Genomic DNA, 19,972 nt, shown 5'->3' with positions numbered 1-19,972 from the left:
TAATAAATTTATTTATTTATTTATTTATTTTTGGCTGCGTTGGGTCTTCATTGCTACGCACAGGCTTTCTCTAGTTGCGGCGAGCAGGGTCTACTATTCATTGTGGTGCGCGGGCTTCTCATTGTGGTGACTTCTCTTGTTGCAGAGCACGGGCTCTAGGTGCGTGGGTTTCAGTAGTTGTGGCACACAGGCTCAGTAGTTGTGGCTCACGGGCTATAGAGCGCAGGCTCAGTAGTTGTGGCACAGGCTTAGTTGCTCGTGGCATGTGGGATCTTCCCGGACCAGGGCTCGAACCCGTGTACCCTGCATTGGCAGGCGGATTCTTAACCACTGCACCACCAGGGAAGTCCACTCTTCAATCTTAAGAAATTTCTTTTGCTAGCTCTTCAGAGATGTTTTGTGATAGACAGAATTCTCATTATCAGTTTTGTAATAAAGGCCTAAGATGTTTCCTCTGGCTTTTTCTTATCGTGTTCCTCGGAATAGGCATGCCAGAGCAGAACTGAATTGGACAAAATTCTTTTAAAGCAATGTGCCTTGACAATAGAGCCTTCTAATAGTCTGACTTTACCCAGGAATAAAGCCTGGATTATCCAATAGAATCAGTGGTCTGCTTGACCTTTGAGTTGTCCTCCATGAAGAAGAATTCTCTCAACCAGATTTTTGTTATTGATTTGGCAGGAGACAGCTGACAGTTCCATTCTTTGCGAGCAGCTTGGTGTAACAGATATTGACGAAAATTCTCCCTTTATATCTTCTTTTTTTTAACTTCGTGGTTTTTTTTAATTTTTATTTTTATTTAATTTTAATTTTTATTTATTTTTGGCTGCGTTGGGTTTTTGTTGCTGCAGGCGGGCTTTCTCTAGTTGCAGCGAGCGGGGGCTACCCTTCATTGCAGTGGCTTCTCTTGTTGCGGAGCACTGGCTCCAGAGCGCAGGCTCAGTAGTTGTGGCGCACGGGCTTAGTTGCTCCGCGGCATGTGGGATCTTCCCGGACCAGGGCACGAACCTGTGTCCCCTGCACTGGCAGGCGAATTCTTAACCGCTGCGCCACCAGGGAAGCCCCCTTTATATCTTCTTAACCCTAGGTTCAAAAAATGAAGTCAGAGTCAATTATTCTTGGTTTGGTCTTTGTATTTTAATTATTCAAATGATACATGGCTACATTTGCATGCAAGAGATTCAAGCACACAGAGGTATCTGCACCAAAAGAGAATATCCCGTTTTACCTTTTCTTGCCAAACTCCCAACCCAAAGGTTAACAAATGTTAATAGTTTGGGTCTCCCACCAGTGTCTTTCTAGAATTGATGTGTGGTAAAATATATCTAGATTTACATTTATATTAATTTCCATATTTTTTATATATGCATTTCTATATGCATACATATGTGTCCTTATACATATATAGTTGAATATATTATTAAGATTTTTCACATGTCTGGGATCATACTGTATATACTATTTGGGGGCTTGATTTTTTTCATGGAAGGTCATTGATACCAGTATATTTAAAACTACCTCATTGAGGACTTACCTGGTGGCACAGTGGTTAAGAATCCACCTGCCAGTGCAGGGGACACGGGTTCGATCCCTGGTCTGGAAAGATCCCACATGCTGCAGAGCAGCTAAGCCCGTGTGCCACAACTAATGAGCCTGTGCTCTAGGGCCCGCGAGCCACAACTACTGAGCCCACGTGCCACAACTACTGAAGCCTGCACGCCTAGAGCCTGTGCTCCACAACAAGAGAAGCAACTGCAGTGTGAAGCACGTGCACCACAACAAAGAGTAGCCCCCACTCGCCACAACTAGAGAAGGCCCGTGTGCAGCAACAAAGGCGCAACACAGCCAAAAATGAATAAATTGAATAGATAAATTTAAAAATAAAAATGAAAAATAAGTCTACCTTATTGATTTTAATGTTTGCATAGTATTTCATGGCATGGAGATATAGCATACCCTGTCTGCCTCTGATGGATATCTAAATTATTGATAGGTTTTTCATACTTAAAAACAAAGACATTCTTACTACACAGTATTTTTTATTTCTATGCAAATATTATTTTAGTACTTTTTTAGGCTGGGAAGGACTAATTTGTAGAATTCCATGCGGCAGTGGTTTGAATGTTTGTGTTCCCCCCAAAATCGTATGTTGAAATCTTAAACCCCCAAAGATGATGGTATTAGGAGGTGGCACCTTTGGGAGGTGTGTAGGTTATGAGGGTGAGGCCTTCACGAATGGGATTAGTGTCCTTATAAGAGAGAATGCACAGAGATCCCTCGCCCTTCCATGTGAGAACACAGTGAGAAGGTGCCCACTACAAACCAGGAAGCAGGCCCTCACCAGAATGCAGCCATGCATTCACCTTGGTCTAGAGCTTCCCAGCATCCATAACTGTGAGAAATAATTTTTTAAAAAATATGGGCTTCCCTGGTGGCGCAGTGGTTGCGCGTCCGCCTGCCGATGCAGGGGAACCGGGTTCGCGCCCCGGTCTGGGAGGATCCCACAGGCCGCGGAGCGGCTGGGCCCGAGAGCCATGGCTGCTGAGCTTGCGCGTCCGGAGCCTGTGCTCCGCAACGGGAGAGGCCACAACAAAGGGAGGCCCGCATACCACAAAAAAAAAAAAAAAAAAAAATATTTATTTATTATTTATTTGGCTGAGCCGGGTCTTAGTTGCGGCACGTGGGATCCTCGTTGCCATGTGCAGGAGCTTCAGTGCGGCATGCGGGATCTTTAGGTGCGGCCTGCGGGCTCTTAGTTGAGGCATGCAGGATCTAGTTCCCTGACCAGGGATCAAACCCAGGCCCCCTGCATTGGGAGCGTGGAGTCTTAACCGCTGGACTACCAGGGAAGTCCCAATAAATTTGTTTTTATAAGCTACCCAGTCTGTGGTACTTTGTTATAGCGGCCCAGGTGAACTAAGACACATGGTCTATGGTATGTGAAATAGTCACATTCACAGTGCACATAATTTATCATGGGGAAGATGAGCAGAACGTGTTCCTGTCCCTCTTTTCCACATCATATTATTCCACCTTGGATTACACTGGAATTTGTTATTACAGGCATCTTTGTCATTCGAGGACGTGGCTGTGGGTTTCACCTGGGAGGAGTGGCAGTTACTGGACCCATCTCAGAAGGACCTGTACAGGAATGTCATGTTGGAGAACTACTACAACCTAGTGTCAGTAGGTAAGAGCAGTGTATGGTCAGGCCGCCCAAGATGGCTGTTCTCTTGCTTTCTGTCCATCCCCTGCTTGACCAGTGCTTGCTTCGCCTGAACCCTACCCACGTGACTGACCTTCCTGCATCCTTGCTCCAGGCCCCAGCTACTGATCGTTCTAGCTTTAGATCAGAACATCTCTTCTCTGATAGGCTATCATGGGGTGGTGAGGAACCTGCCCTTCTGCTGGTTTTCCTGGTAACCAATGAGCCAACCTGACGTCAATTTCCCCTATAACTGGTAACACCCCCCCCACCCCCCACCCCCAACGAAGACTGCCGCCATGTCCTGCCCGCCATCTACCGCACATGGTGGGGTGTCACTCCAGGACCTTGCTTCAGACACATAGGCTCCCCCATCCTTGAAACCATTTCTGTCTCTGTTGCTGACTCCAGGCTCTTTCTTCAGTTTTGAAGCTGGGCAAGTACGGCCTTGTAGGCCTGCAGGGTGCAGCCCCACAGGCAGCATCACAGTCAGTGTCCTTTTCTTTCTCATTTAGTGAAATCTGTAGGGTTCCTGGAATATTTCATGGTTTGGACTAAAGCATCATAGGTTCTAGAGTGTATTCTTTCCCTTTCCGAGTTAATGTTTTTACTTTACCAAAGTATGAAGGGTGCGGTCCTTGAAATAGAACTTTCTCCAGTTTTCGTAGTTTCCCCAGGCTCAAATGCTCGGTGCCAAGCGTTCCGTGATTTCCCGTTTACAGGATATCAGACTCCCAAACCAGATTCACTCTTCCAGTTGGAACAAGGAGAACCCCCATGGATGGTAGACGGAGCAGGCCAGAGTCAAACCTGTCCAGGTGAGTGAGTGACAACCAAGAAGATGGGGAGAAACGACATGGAAATTCCAGTTGGTCAGTGAAGGGCTGATACTTCTGAAATGCTGTCTAGAGAACTTTCCTTACACCAGTTGGTGGCCCATAAGCCTAACACCTTTCTGCATGTTCTTTTTTTATTTGGCCATGCTGTGCAGCATGTGGGATCTTAGTTCCCCTCCCAGGGTTCAAACCCGTGCCCCCTGCAGTGGAAGCGTGGAGTCTCAACCACTGGACCGCCAGGGATGTCCTGCATGTTCTTTTATTTTTTTTTAATAAATTTATTTATTTATTTATTTATTTATTTATGGCTGTGTTGGGTCTTCGTTTCTGTGCGAGGGCTTTCTCCAGTTGTGGCAAGCGGGGGCCACTCTTCATCGCGGTGCGCGGGCCTCTCACTGTCGCGGCCTCTCTTGTTGCGGAGCACAGGCTCCAGACGCGCAGGCTCAGTAGTTGTGGCGCACGGGCCCTGTTGCTCCGTGGCATGTGGGATCTTCCCAGACCAGGGCTCGAACCTGTATCCCCTGCATTGGCAGGCGGATTCTCAACCACTGCGCCACCAGGGAAGCCCCCTGCATGTTCTTTATTAGGGCTTTTCTTCTTTGCCTGCCACTAAAGGATGATGTCTTCCTTTTTTTCAGTTTTCTGGATCTGACTGCAGTTTGTCTCATCCAGGACCTTGAGGTCTTAACCTGGTTCCATTCCTCCCAGCATGCTCCCTCATGCCTTCTCCTTTTCTTTGTCTGCAGGGGCCTCACTTCCTGTTCTTCACCTTACCTGCTATGAGATACATCTCACTACCTGTTCACATTGCTTTGCACTTAGCGCTGCTCCCTACCTCTGCAATATCCCCTCCCCTTTTGAAAGGGCTGATTAATATCCTTCCGTGACAATCCACCTCAGCTTCATTCATCTGAAAACCACACACCCCTCGTCTCCCAGGGCACCTCTGTCTACTAATTCACCCTCCTTTTCCCCAGCTTTCAGATTCTGTTGTTTTTTTGTTTTTTTGAATCTTCTGGTAAAAGTTTAATTCATTCTTAAGACCTAAGGTTTCTGTTCTCTGCTGGAGAGTCCCACATTGACTCCTGCTAATATATGACCTGCACTCTAATCATCTGTGTGTTGCCAGGCACCAGGGCCTCTGCCCTATGATGTTCTACTTCCTGTATGTGAAACCAGAACCCTCCTTTCTCCCAGATAATGTCTTCACCATCAGAGTGTGTATTCGTATATATGGAAGATTTAACCTCTCTGCACTCTGACAGGTATTCCCACCTCTCTTTCTATAGTCTGATCTGCCCTCTCATTCTATATTTTGCCTGCACCCAAGATATCCGTCCTGTGAAATCCTTTTTCCTTCACCTTCAGGAATGAGATATTTCTCCTCCTGGTGAATCCTTTTCCTCCATGTGCATTTTATTTAGGTTCTCCCGTACTGCTCTACACCCTGGTGCCCAGTCACCTTTGAGTTGCCTTGAGTCTCTCCTATTTACTCTGCTCTATATTTCTGAAGGTCTCTGCTGTTCCTATTGAATTTTGTTTTCAAAAGGCCTTTTGGAAATTCCACCCTCTCAGTTCCCCTGATGGCCATGATGATATAGACTTGCTTTGTTCCAATTCCTACATATATAGGTTGATTTCATTTTTTCTTTTAGCTCCTTTTGAGGTTCTGGTTGTATTCCTCTGTGGATAGGGGCCATGAAAGCAGTGGGCCTTGATGAGAAAACATGAAGAGTGAGAGTTGGTTGAGAAAACAAGAGATCCACATTTTATTTTTTGAAGTTCAGAAGATAAGAACCCAGCCAAATAAAAAGAAAAGCATTGGGCTGTGGTAGAAACAGGGTGAGAAGATGTCCTGGAAACAAGTGACAAAATTACTCCAAAGAGGAGGAAGTGATCTATTTTACTGAATGCCACAGATTCTGTCAAATAACCTGAACACTGCCATCTACGCATTTGATTATATTGCATTTTTACATTCAGATGCCACCTTCTTTCACTCTGCGTTCTCTTTTTCTGTCCGTGAAGTTCAAGTGCACACTCGGAACTCCCTCTTTCCTGACTTCCTATCTGTTTTCGTATCTACACCGCACTAACTCAGTCCTGATCGTATATTTTATTGTATTGTTTTACTGGTTGGTATGAGGCTTTTTCCATATAGAGGAAAGGGTCTGTATCTTATTCTTCCTTACTTAGCATAACCACAGAATAATTCACTGACAGTGTCACTTGCATTCATTTATCACATCTTTCATGAAAGCAGGTTTGGTGGTCCCCCACCCCGCCCCTGGGTGCATGGCTTGCCGGATCTTAGGTCCCCAACCAAGGATTGAACCCGTGCCCTGGGCAGTGAAAGCATGGAGTCCTAACCACTGGACCACCAGGGAATCCCCAAAACAGGTTTGGTTTGGTTGCATTTTGGTTTTAATTTTGTTTTTCATCAGGGATGTGTGTGAACTACGTGGGAGCCTTTTCTAACTACAGGCCCTGTCTCTTGAGATTCGGCTTCTGGTTTGCTAGGTGTGGGGAGTGACTGGAGCCTATGAGGTATTTGAAAGGCTTGCCAGGCAATTCTGCTTTGATCCCTGTCATTGAAGAACCACCACTCTAATGTGCTCTGAGGGAGATGCAGATGAAATAAAAGACAAGTGTAAAAATCTCTGTTGGAAATGGTTGACGTAGGTCCATAAAATTCTAAAATTTTTAGCATTTGATTATGAGATATAGACAAGGATTGATATACAAAATCAGAGAAAACTGAGCATTGATAAAGTGTTACTGAGAGGATAAAGTGTGCTTCTTTTTGAAATCATAATAAAGTAATCTCTGCAAGAAAGAGAGCTGGGTTTTAAGTAAAAATGTTGACAGAAGGCCTTGTGTCAAGGAGATGGAAATGAGGAAATCAGTGTGGGAGATTCTTAATAGATTGGCTTGTAGGAGACTGTCTGCAAGGAAGTGGCTGATTACTCTGGGTTTTATGTTAATTGGCTTAGAAGGTTTGATTTTGGTTTTGTCTTGTCGTTTTTGGCTAGTTCTAGAGAGTCTTTCTTGATATCCCATTGTAACAATGGGAAAATATAGCTTGGCGTTCTAGGATGAATGGAAGGTAAGGACGATGAACATTTTCTTCGTCCTGGATGGGAATGATTCTTCAGAATCTCTTCATTGGTGGATGACAGAGATGATGTAGGAACAGAGATCAAGGAAGAATCTGGCATTAGTGGAAAGTAGAAAATTTGGAGATGAGTATATTAAATATATTATAATGGCAAATATAGGAAATGATGGTCTGTACCTGTGCTGTCCAGTGTGTTGGCCACTGGCCACATGTGGGCTACTTAAATTTAACATTTAATTAAATTTAAATTTAATTAACATTCAGTAAAATTACAAATTTATTTCTGCAGTCAACTCTAGCCACATTCAAGTGCTCAACAGCCATACATGGCTAGTGGCTACCATATTGGAAAACACAGATATAGAATATTTCCATCACTGCAGAAATTTTTATGGGGCAGCTCTGTGTACAGTTACAATATGATTGAAGAAGGTGGTATTTCCACCAATCAGTACATGGGATATTGGGTAGACGGCCCAAGGGCTTATTTTTAAATTTCAGATGGTTATTTGTGTGTCTGGATATATTAGATCATGTGAGGTTGTATCACACCTAATAGAAAGTTGGAGTATTAACTACAATAACTACAATTAACTACAATATTACTATTAGAAAAGTTTCATTTTGGTGTGTGGTCAGAATGAGAGAGGAACGATTTAGTAACAAGGCGATTATTGAATATTTTACCTCAGTACTCTTGGAATCACACTCTGTAGATCCTACATTCTGATTTTCCAGTTGTAACCCTTTGTTACTAAAACACATGTTACTTATTTGTTTGATCAGCATAGATATGGTTTGATGTCTCTGGATGGACTTTTCACGTTCTCTGCGTATTCCTCTCCCCAAACTCTAAAACTTGGAATGCCCTTGTTCTGGGCCCTCCCCTTTCTCTACTCGTTCTTCTTAAATTATCTCATGTAGTTTCATGCAGTCCAGATATTTAAATAATATTTGTATACTCATGACTTAAAATTATTATCTTAAGTCTAAAACTTTCTCCACACTCATAGATCCAGCCAGGTACATCATATTTTCTCTTGAGTGTGTATTAGTCATCTCAAACCTGATGTGTACCTCAAAATGGAGCACTTGATTTCCCACAGATGCCAAATCTATGTCTTTATTCTTCCTCGTCTTATTAAATGGCACCAGCTCCTAAACAGATGCTTCAGCCGCCTCTTGAGGCCCTGTCCTTGATTCTTCCCTTTTCTACCTACAGAGCTCATTGTGATGGTGAGTCTTAGCTTTCCTTCGTCTATACTTATCTTTTCCTCTTCCATCATGCATACTTTGTTTTTGTACATTTTTTCATCTCCTTGGTAGTCATCCATGCTGAGGCTACTGTTATCTCTTGCTGGAACTCTACCGTAGCCTCCTGTGTGTTTTCTCAACAATTTCATTTCTCCAATTCATTCTCCCTATGAGTCATGTGACCTTTTGGAAATATCAATTCAAAACCTGTTGTACTTCTGTCAAAAAATTTTTGGTCGCTTCCTCCTATTGTTCTTAGCATAAAATCCAATTTTTTTAACAGTTTACAAGATCTATACGCTCTCAATTCTATCGACCTTTCCAAACTTATCTATTTCTACTTCCCTCAAGCTCAGGATAGTCCAAGTATGCCAGCCTCCCTTATGTTTCTCTATCATGCCTAAGTTTTTTTGCCTTTGGGTTTTTTCATTGCCTGTTTCCTCTTGGAATAGTCTTCATGTAGTTATTTGCATAACATTGCTCATTCTAGTCCTGTGATGTCAGCTTAACTTTTTTTTCTCTTGAGGATGACTACTTTGTCTAAGATTGACCTTCCACTACTCTATCACCTCCTTCATACCATTTTTCATGTTCTATAATTTTCTTACTACTTTGATTACCTCTTGATTCTTGCTCTCTTTCTCTCTTGTTACTAGAATGACAGCTCCATGGAGATGGAATATATTAGTCAAACTGTAGTAACATACTAATTCTAATATTCTAGTATATTCCCAAATACCAACCCATTCAGTGTTTGTTGGATGGATGTATCGATCCCTTCCATCTTCTTTTTTTGTATTCCAATCACAGTGTGGTTCTATTTCTACTTCTGTCCCCATTTTGCGAGGTTCTATTTGGAAAGCAGCCCACATTATATTTATTCATTGTAGACTGCCCATCATTGTTTCTAAAATAGCTGTTTTTCCTTTTACTGTTTTATAATATTGTCTCTTTTTAAAAAATATTTATTTATGTATTTATTTGGTTGCGCCAGGTCTTAGATGCAACAGGCGGGCTCCTTAGTTGCAACTCACCAGCTCCTTAGTTGCAGCATGCAATATTGTTATTTTTCCACAGAGCATAGGATACATTTCCATAGTGGACATTTCTCTTAGACTGGGATCTTATAAGAGCTAGCCCAAACCATGGCATTTTTGTACCTTTTTTTACCCCCTAAAATTATCATGGATGTTTTCATTGTTCTTTTTTCTAGAAGAAATATGGGAGATTGACCCTATGCAATGGCACCCAGAAAACCAAAACGGGATTAAAACTATGGAAAGATGTCAGCAAAGTTATGCACTTGGAAATCATTTCGATTTATGCAAAAGTCTTGTTCCTTTAACACAAAGATACAATAATTTTGGCCCACATTGTAAAAGTTTGAAATCACATTTAGGTTTTGTTATTGAGAATAGAAGATATGCAGGAAATGATTCTGATGAGTTCAGTGGATATGGGAAATCATCTCTCTACCTCCAGCATAATAGAACTCTTACCAGAATTAAATACCATGGCTGTGTGAAACCCAGTAGCACTAAATCACAGCTCAATGACCATCAAAAAATTTATCCAGGAAAAAACCCACATCCATGCAGTGAGTGCGGGAAAGCTTTCTCCAGGAAGGCACAGCTCATTAGACATCAGAGAACTGAAAGAGGAGAAAAACCCCATGGATGCAATGAATGTGGGAAAACATTCATGAGGAAGATTCAGCTCACTGAACATCAGAGAACTCATACAGGAGAGAAACCCCATGAATGTAATGAATGTGGGAAAGCCTTTTCCAGGAAGTCACAGCTCAGGGTCCATCAGCGAACTCATACAGGAGAGAAACCCTACGGATGCAGTGAATGTGGAAAAGCCTTCAGCCGGAAGTGCCGGCTCAACAGACATCAGCGCTCTCATACTGGAGAGAAATTATATGGTTGCAGTGTATGTGGGAAAGACTTTTCCCAGAAGGCATACCTCATTGCACATCAGAGACTTCACACAGGAGAGAAGCCTTACGAATGCAGTGAATGTGGAAGAACGTTCTTTTTTAAGTCAGACCTCACCAAGCATCAGAGAATTCATACGGGAGAGAAACCATATGAATGCAGTGATTGTGAAAAAGCCTTCAGAAGCAAGTCAAAGCTCATTCAGCACCAGCGGACTCACACCGGAGAGAGACCATATGCCTGCAGTGAATGTGGCAAAGCCTTTGCCCACATGTCAGTCCTCATCAAACATAAGAAAACTCATACAAGAGAGAAAGCTGTGGATTCCCCAAAGCTGGAGAAACCTTCCTCAGTGAGTCATAGCTCTCTATTCATGGGTGAACTCGTACAGGAGCAAAACCCCATGAACGCAGTGCCTGTGGAAATGTCTTTTTCGGGAACCCAGCCCTTATTAAACATCAGCGAGTTCCTAGGGGGCAGAAATGTAGTGATTGTGGACCAGCCTTTTCCAAGAAGTCAAGCCTCAGTAGAAAATCGGGAATTTACACAGGGACTAAGCCTTGCAAATGCAGTGAATGCGACAACCCCTTCAGTAATAAATTATGTCTTATATGTTACAGATATTGTGTAGGAAAAAAAAAAATCCTCAGATACCTGAGATGGGAAAGAGCCTTGAGCAAGAATCCTCCCCACATTCATTATGTGTCAGAGCTTGCTTAGGGCAGAAATGCTGTGAATGGGGTGGTTGTGGAGAACACTTCTGTGAGAAGTTAGGCTTAGTAAATATCAGCGAGATCACATTGGGCAGAAATGCAGCTCTTGTGGGGAAGCCTTTTCCTAGAGGTGATATTGCAGTTGATATCAAAGAATTCCCACAGGACCAAAACCTTAGAGTGTGATGGTTTTTAATGATAAATTGTACCTTATCACTTGTCAGAGAAGCATAGAAAGACAACTCTAGAGGCACTGAAGGTGGAAGACATGTTTAGTAAAATGTGGAAGCACTCATAGAGAAGAAAAATCCCCCAAAGGCAATAAAAAATGGAAATTCTATCACCAAACTAAGTCATGTATCACAGTTTTACCTTGGAAAGTGGGAAAGACTTGCAAATAAAGGAAATCTTCTTGGACACCAGGAATTGCATTGTGCAGTGAAAACCTAAGAATATAATGAATGTAGAAGGACAGCTATATTAGTTTCTTATGGATGCTGTAACCAGTTATCACAAACTCGGCATCTCATAACAGCACAATTTATTATCCTGGAGCTCTGAAGTCCAGAATGCATCTCTGGGCCAAAAGCAAGGTTGTTCGCAGGGTTGCATTTCTTCTTGGAGGCTCTAGAGGAGAATCTGTTTCTTTGCTTTTCCAGCTTCTAGAAGCTGCCCACATTCCATGGCTTGCGGCCCCTTTCCTTCCTCAGAGCCATCAATGGCTGGTCAACTCTTTCATCCCTCCAACACTCATTTTTCTGTCTCCTCCTTCCACGTTTAAGGACCCTTGTGATTACATTGGGCCCACTCAGATAATCCAGGATAATCTCCTATCTTAAAGTCAGCTAATTAGCAGCTTTAACTACATCTACCTTGTGTCCCCTTTGCCTTATAATATAACATGTTCACAGGTCCTAGACATAAGGATGTAGACATCTTTGGGAGGCCATCATTCTCTCTACCAGAGGCCACCCTTTGGCACCCAGTGATTCGTGTCTATCCTGCATGCAAATGGATTCATCCTATCCCAGCATCTCTAGATGTCTCAGCCCATTACAGGACCAACTCAGAGTCCAAAACCTAACCTAAAGCTGATCAGCTCAGGAGTGCCCAATCTCATCTTCTAAATCTAGTGTTGATAGGCTCTGGGTACAATCCATTCTGAGGTTTCTCTCTGTGGACCTTTAAAACTCTAGAAACAATTTATATGGTCCTAAAATAACTTAATTCCATCTTCTACCTTAATTCCCCTTTACCATGCAATGTAACATATTTACAGATTCTAGGAATTAGGACATGAACACCTTTGGGATTTGCCATTATTTTGCCTACCACAAAAACATTAGATTTCAGAGAATTTACACTTTGATAAATTCCTACCTAGCACTTAAGTAAATTTGGAAAAGCATGTTTCCAGAGAAATAATTATCTAAAGTAATTATGATCTAAGTACATTAACCTTTTTTCTTTAATCAGAGAATCTTACACTGATTGTTAGATGTGAACACCGTGGAATGCTCTTGAAATGTATAAATCAAATTTTCAGCACTGGAAAAGAACTCTTAAATGTCCTAAAGGAATATGAGATTTATGCTGCTAGAAATACTACCAAACATACGTTTGTATCTATTCTGAAATTGCACAGATTAATATATACACATATAATGAACCTAAATCCTGACCAGTATTTTTCACAGCCAACTCCAGCAACTCCTTTTTCTTCAACAGTATGATGTATATATCGTCCCACCTTAAATAACAACAGGAAAAGACAAAATATGTGAATGGACTTCTTCAGATGTTGGATAATAGGGAGCTCAGAACAGCTATCTCTGAGAGAAAGAAAACAAATGAAGTAAGCCTTATGATTGCCCCCAGCCTACTGCCTGGAGAGAGTTTCCATTCTGCAGCATAGGGAGGAGGAGCCCCAAAAGATCTCAGTCTCCTTGAATTGAGACAGAGTTTAGAGTTAGTAGAATTCAGTGTGGCTGAAATCAGTCCATGGGGCAGATGACAGGAGAGGAGAGAGCTGTGCCCAGAGAGTGGGAGAGTTCCAGAGTTCTAGCAGTCCTACAAGAGATACTGTGAAAGCTATAATAATATTTATATATACTAAAGGCACTTGGTAATTATGAATTTAGTCATAATCTAATGAGTCGGAATCATTTGTTTTAAACTAAATACCATATTCAGTTAATTCTAGTCCTTTTTGAGTTCATTCATAGGCCAGGCTAATTGCCAATAATGAGATTAGAAGCAGGGCTATGGTGAGTATTGTTTTTAGATTATTTGTTTGAGTAGCTCAGGGGAGGGGCAGCAGGAGGGCAATTTCTAGGTCAGAGTTCTAGAGTTCCTCCACAAGTTTTTAAGTTGTAATCAGCACATATATGTGAGGAAACTCCCTAGGCTGGAGAAAGGACCACTGGAAATGAACAGGCCGAACCATCCTTGGAGCTTGCACAAAGTTGGGAATAATTTGTGTTTCCACTAACTGGAATGGGAACACCTCCTTAACATTTGGAGACTCACAGTGGAACTTCAGAAGAGCATTGTCTCAGTGGGTGGCTCAAATTGGATCTAGAGTGAAGGCTCCTCTGAACTCTCCTACCAAAGCATAATGCAAACCACTAAAAAAATAAACTGCTTCTAAGTAATTTACTGCTTCTCAGGACAAAGCCCAATAGTATTCAAAAGGAATAGGAAGCAGTCCATCAATCAGTAATGTAAAATTCACAAAGTCTGAAATCTAATTAGAACCTACCCTGGTATGCCAAGAAGCAGGAAAACAGCACCCATAAACCTGAAGGAAAGTTGATAGACCCAGAAAAACAAAAAAAAGGAAAAAAATTTAAAGAAAAAAAACAAAAATTTTAAAACCAATAAAAAAATGAAAAAATAAAAAATTTAAAAAGAGGAAAAAATATAAATAAGAAACAAATAAATGAGACCCAGAAATGACACGGGTGATAGAATTAGCAGAAAATGATGTTAAAACAGCTATTATAAATACCACATATGCTCAAGAAGTTTGCGTCAAGTGGATTATAGAAATTATAATATACTGTGGGATTCTGCAGGTCTTTTGGTAGTGAATTCTATCAGATTTTGTTTATTTTAAAATGTCTTTATTTCACACTCATTTTTAGATAATATTTTCCCTGGAGATAGAATTCTAAATTGACAATGCTTCTCCTCTATCATTTAAAAAGTGTGAATCTAGTATCTTCTGGCCTCCCAGAATTGTTTCTGGTTAGAAGTCAACAATCATTCATATTACTCTTTCCTTGTATCTAATGTGTCTTTTTTTTCCTCTGGCTGTTTTCAAGATTTACTTTTTGTCTTTGGTTTTCAGCAATTTCACTATGATGTGTGTAAATGTGCTTTGTCATTAAAAAATAGAAACCAGGTTGTCCTTGTAATGCCTTTAGGAATTGGAGTGTTGATTAGTTTTTCATCACTTTGTTTTAATTTGTCTTCTCTATTTTTTCTTAATCAGTCTTGCTATGGATGTACCAAATTTAGTAACCTTATGTAGCAGTTTAAGTTTTTTTCTTCTACTTAAGGTTCAAGTTGTTTTTTTTTCTTCCTAGCCTTGTAAAGTGAGAATTAGATTATTGATTTTACACCTTGCTCTTTTTTCTAATACAAGCAATTAAAGTGATAAACTTTGCCTACAGCCAGTGGTAGGCTACATTTATGTTACATAAGATCTTACCAGTATAACTGACAAGCACGCACAGAATGATGTTTTTAAAGTGGACCACGGTTGTGAGAATTGGTAAAGATCTGTCATGCCCGCTAATAACCCAATATTGTCAATATTTCCCTTCCTAGTTAGTGCTTTATGCATCTTGTTAATGAAATATTTGCATATTGTGATAGTCATGTAAATTTTCCCCTAGAAATTTAAATATTTTACTATTTATATTTAGACCTGTGATCCATTTTGAATTTATTTTTCCCTGTGTGTGAGACATGGGATGAAAGTTCCTTCTTTTTCTCTCCATATTGTTATCCAGTTGAACTAGTACAGTTTATTGAAAAGACTGTTCTTTTTCCCCACTGAATTACATTGGCATTGTGTCATAAACTGGATGGTAGTGTATACTGAATCTTTTTCCAGGATCTTTGTATTTTGTTCCATTGTTGTATTTACTATCTTTGTACTAATAATACAACACTGTCTAATTACAGTAGGTTTTTACTGAAATAAGTCGTTGAAATCTGGTAGGGTTATGCCCTCCAGTTTTTTCATCTTCAGGGTTGCCCTGGCTATTCAAGTCTTTTGTACATCCATTTAAAATTTAGAACTCACCTCCATTATTTCTCACCCTCTCTTTCATATACTTTTATCTCTTTGCATTCTTTATTCAAGTATACTAATTCTTCAGCCATATCTATATGGCTATTAGTTTGTCATTTGGTCTCTAATTTTAGTTACAGTATCCAGTTGATTCTTGTTATTCACTGTACTTACATTCTATAAAATCACTGTGAACACTGAATTAGCAAATATTGAACATTGCTCCTAGGGGGATTATGGACTAGGTTTCTGCGAGCCGCTGGTTACAACATTTGCATCAGTCAGTCAATGGATAACCTTGTTTTATGTGTGTTTCTGCTTAAAGACACCTTATTTAATATGTATCATTTATTTATTAACATTAAACTCACTATAACTCTTGCCTGAACAAACCTTATCTAACACATATATTTGCTCGGTAAGGTACATCACTGCCTTCTTGTACTTAAAAACACTAGACAGTACTTGAGCACTGTGCTTGGGGGCCATTTTAAACAACAAAATTACCAAAAAAAAAAGTTTAAAAATGTGAAAAACATGACACTAAGTAGACCACGAAAAGGACACTTGTTTACAATAGCAGAGCTGAAATAAGAAGGCAGAACATCATTTTGTTCCGACTTAGCTGGGAACATACACATTGGGCAACTCAAATTATTCATTGCTCAAACTATTCTATGCATGTCTGCAAATGTTCATGAAAGTGCCATGATTATTGGTTTTGACTTAGAAAGAAATTTTAGCAGGTAGGTGAATTCACAATAAATCCACAAATAATGAGGATCGACTGTACTTTATTTTTAAATTTTTCTGCTGGTTTATATACATCTAAATGGTCATTTTAATAATATCTTATTCCTTCCCCATATTTTAGATATCTTATTTCTCAATATATTAAAGCTTTATATTAAAACATTCATAATATTCTGAGCTGATAATTCCTGCATGTGTAGTCATTTCATATCTGATTCTATGGTTTGTTCTATCTGTTGAAAAGCGTTCAGGATAAAAGCTCCTTGAGGACAGATTTTTGCTGTGTTTATATGAGCATTTAGTTCTTCTCCACCTTTTAAATATATGTTAAAAATATTTTACAGAGATTACTGTTTTAGGGATATTTTACCCGCAGGATATAGTGAATATGCCTTTCAAAAACTTCTGATTTACTGGATTAGTTGATAATTAAGTGTTCAACTGCAAGATAGATAAAATGGCATTTTACTTCTTTCCATAATGACTAATGAGAACTATGACACAGAGATATAACCTTTGTAACTTACGATGAAAACAGCCAGAACATATACCTGTAGGTCTTTTTCTCATCGGTAACGGTCACCACACATTGGAAGAAGAATGTGTGATAATTACAGGAATTAGTATCATTTGAGTATATTTCTGTGGACTTTACCTGCGAGGAGTGATAGCCACTAGGTTCTGCTCAGAAGAACCTGTACCAGGATGTGTTGTTGGAGATTTCTAGTAACTTGTGACACTAGTTAAAGATGGTTGCCCTATCATTTGGAGCACACAGCCAATAATAGCCTTTCCTTTTTCAGTTGCCCTAGCTTCCAAAGGGCCTCAAGATACTGAATTTGAGTTTATAGACAATAGATTCTCAGACCCTCTTCTGTTCCCAGGTGGAAATTAACGTGCTTTCACCTTCATTAGATCTTTAATATGCCAAGGTGAAAGTGTGTCCATTCCTGAAACATTCTGTACTCTTCCTAGACGTCCCCCACCAAGTCCAGTTGTAAGTGTCCAAGTCTTTGTCATTGCCCATGAACAGGCTATCAGGCTACCAAAGCAGGTATAATCCTTAATTTCAAACCTGGAAAAGAGCCATGGAAAGTAGAAGATGAAATGCAGTGTCAGTACTTTTCAAGTGAGTGAGCAACTGAGAAGCAGCAAGATGGGAGACCTTGAAAGTAAAGTAGTTAGCCATGAAGTGTTGACCCTTCCATATGTGTTTAACAAGGCTAAAACTCTGAAGGTCATTACAAATACCTAAATCATTGGCAAGGCTCTCCTGCTTGCTGTTTCAAGGAAGATGTGCCTCTTTTTCTCTCTTTTGGTTTGATTCAGTGTTCAGTAGAACATTATTTTCTTTACAGCATCCAGACTTCCTCCTTTTCTTCTCCTTCCTCTTTGGCAATGTCAGTTCCTGTTTTCTCCACATCTCTTGTTTTCACTTATTTTACCTGGTCAAATGTAACAATTCTTCCAGTTAATACAGCAGCACCTTTTATCCCGGGGTAAGGAGATTTGGTCCACTGTGCAGGTGGCTTTCTGTGGGCCATGTGAGAATGTATCAGAGCAAGCTAGAAGGTGGGAATGTTGACCACAGTGGTGGTGTCTAAGTATGATATTGAAGCTTTGGGAAGGTTCATTGGCTATTGCTTTCAGAATTAATTAGAGAAGAAAGAATCAGTAGGATAGGATAACTACACTTCAGGTGAGAAGCTGAGGGTCCTTTATTTTAATCTGCTTCCCCCAGATATTTTTTCAAGACTTTAGTTGGCATCTTTCCTTTGTAGTCATTGGTTGTGTCTGATGGATGGACTTTCTCCATGCTCTGGGCATCTTCTAAAGTCTTCAGAGTTGGAAAGCATAAAGCCTCATCTTTATCTATTTCTATCATTTGTTAGCAGTGTAATTTCATTAAATTTCATGGCCTTAACAATACTGTTTATATGCTGATGACCCCCCAGTTTCTGTCTACAGGCCAAACCTTCCCTTATCCTCATATAGTCACCTGGATACTTCGTTTCTGCACTTGGAGATCTAACACCTATCTCCGATTCATGTCACTTTTCGTTCCTCTTTCCACTCACATCACAAATTTAATCCATTACCAAGTCTGGTCTTCCTGTCTCCTTATTATATCCCGAGGGCCTCCACTCTTTTCTGTAACTATTGTTTTCACTCAAGCCTCAATATCCAGTATTTTTTGCCAAAATTTTTATTGTTTACTTGAAGATACTCTCATTTCTTTAATCTTATTTCTCTCTATTCTCTACATAATAACTAGATGATTTTTTAAATTTTACTATTTTTATTTATGTATAAATAGTAAGTAAGGAAAGTCAGTGTTTCGAGCTACTCTCCCCCAAAGGTCATGAACATAAACTTCAGAAACATCTGGATTTTTAAAGACATAAGGTTTTGACAGTTACTTGGAAAGAAAAAAAGGGGTATGGGAAGATAAACCATCATACAGAAAGAACAGTCTTCAAGTGGAAGGGTAGAGAGAAAGATCTAAAGTATAATCTAAGAAAAATGCTATATGACATAGCAGATCATTACCAATTTTCACAATCACAGTCCACAAACCTAAAAAAGTATTTATGTCACAAGATTTAAAACCTTGTGATACAGATACGCAAAGGATGACATTTTTTTTTAAAGGTGAATTTTAATTTTATTTATTTATTTATTTATTTATTTATTTATTTTGGCTGCATTGGGTCTTTGTTGCTGTGCGCAGTCTTTCTCTAGTTACGGTGAGCAGGGGCTACTCTTTGTTGTAGTGTGCGGCTTCTCATTGTGGTGGCTTCACGTTGTAGAGCACAGGCTCTAGGTATGCAGGCTTCAGTAGTTGTGGCTCATGGGCTTAGTTGCTTGCCACATGTGGGATCTTCCCAGAGCAGGGATCGAACCCGTGTCCCCTGCATTGGCAGGTAGATTCTTAACCACTGCACCACCAAGGAAGTCCAGGATGACATTTTTAAAGTGAAAACTAGTACACCTCTCTCCTACTATTACCTTGAATGGCATCCTGTTACTATTAGTATAATATCCAAATTCCTTCCAGGGTCCTCCTACACGTGAGCATTTCCTGACTACTGCCTACATTTTTGTTTACTTCTTTGTATAAAAATGTTTGAAGTCTAACATAGTTAATTTTACAGTCAGCACACTGTATAACGAGCATTTAGATCAAGAATACCAGAGTACTGTGCCGGATGCCATTGTGTGAATATAAAACAATTTATTCTGCATTCAGGCCTTTATGAGTTATCCTCCTATATAGTTTTATGTAAATGTCTTCCTTTATTTTATTTTATTTTTTTTTTGAAAATATTTATTTCTAAATGGTTTAGACTTAATGTGAAATCCCAAGATTATACACAAATTTTATGCACATTGTTTTTGCAGATTTCCTTAAGTGGTAATTTTACCACGTTTGCTTTATCGTAATCTATCTATCTGTCATTACACACACACACACACACACACACACACACACGCAGAGGTACATATTGTTTTCCTGAACTCTTTACCCCTAAATACTTAAGTGTGTATTTCCTAGAAACAAGGTCATTTTAAAAACATAAACAGAATACAGTTATCAAAATCAGAATATTAATATTGTTACAGAACTATAATCCAATCTACAGTTTATTCAGATTCTACTGATTCTCTAATATTTTTTATAGTAAATGAAAAAAAAACACCCTTCTTTTGCTGTCTTGCTCATTCTGCCGTGGGTACTCTGGCTTTAATCTAGACCTCAGAGCTTGCTAATTATGACTCAACTTCTTTAGGCGAGAAACTATATGGATGCAACAAAAGTGCAGTGAATACTTGTAAACCACTCATGACC

The 19,972-nt window shown here is 40.0% G+C and overlaps 1 protein-coding gene across 1 annotated transcript in view; it reads left to right on the top strand.

Annotated features, from left to right (window-relative positions):
• Window positions 1–11,483, top strand: part of LOC102986626 (zinc finger protein 577) — a 15,634-nt gene extending 4,151 nt beyond the window's left edge. The window contains 3 exon segments of the mRNA XM_055079203.1: window positions 3,064–3,190; window positions 3,928–4,023; window positions 9,813–11,483. Of these exon segments, the coding sequence (XP_054935178.1) occupies window positions 3,064–3,190; window positions 3,928–4,023; window positions 9,813–10,984 (1,395 nt within the window). The 3' untranslated portion in view covers window positions 10,985–11,483.
• Window positions 11,484–19,972: the final 8,489 nt, after the last annotated feature.

This window comes from Physeter macrocephalus, chromosome 17, assembly GCF_002837175.3.
Source record: "Physeter macrocephalus isolate SW-GA chromosome 17, ASM283717v5, whole genome shotgun sequence".
NCBI classification, from domain to species: Eukaryota; Metazoa; Chordata; class Mammalia; order Artiodactyla; family Physeteridae; genus Physeter; species Physeter macrocephalus.
This window is presented reverse-complemented; position numbering and strand designations above follow the sequence as displayed.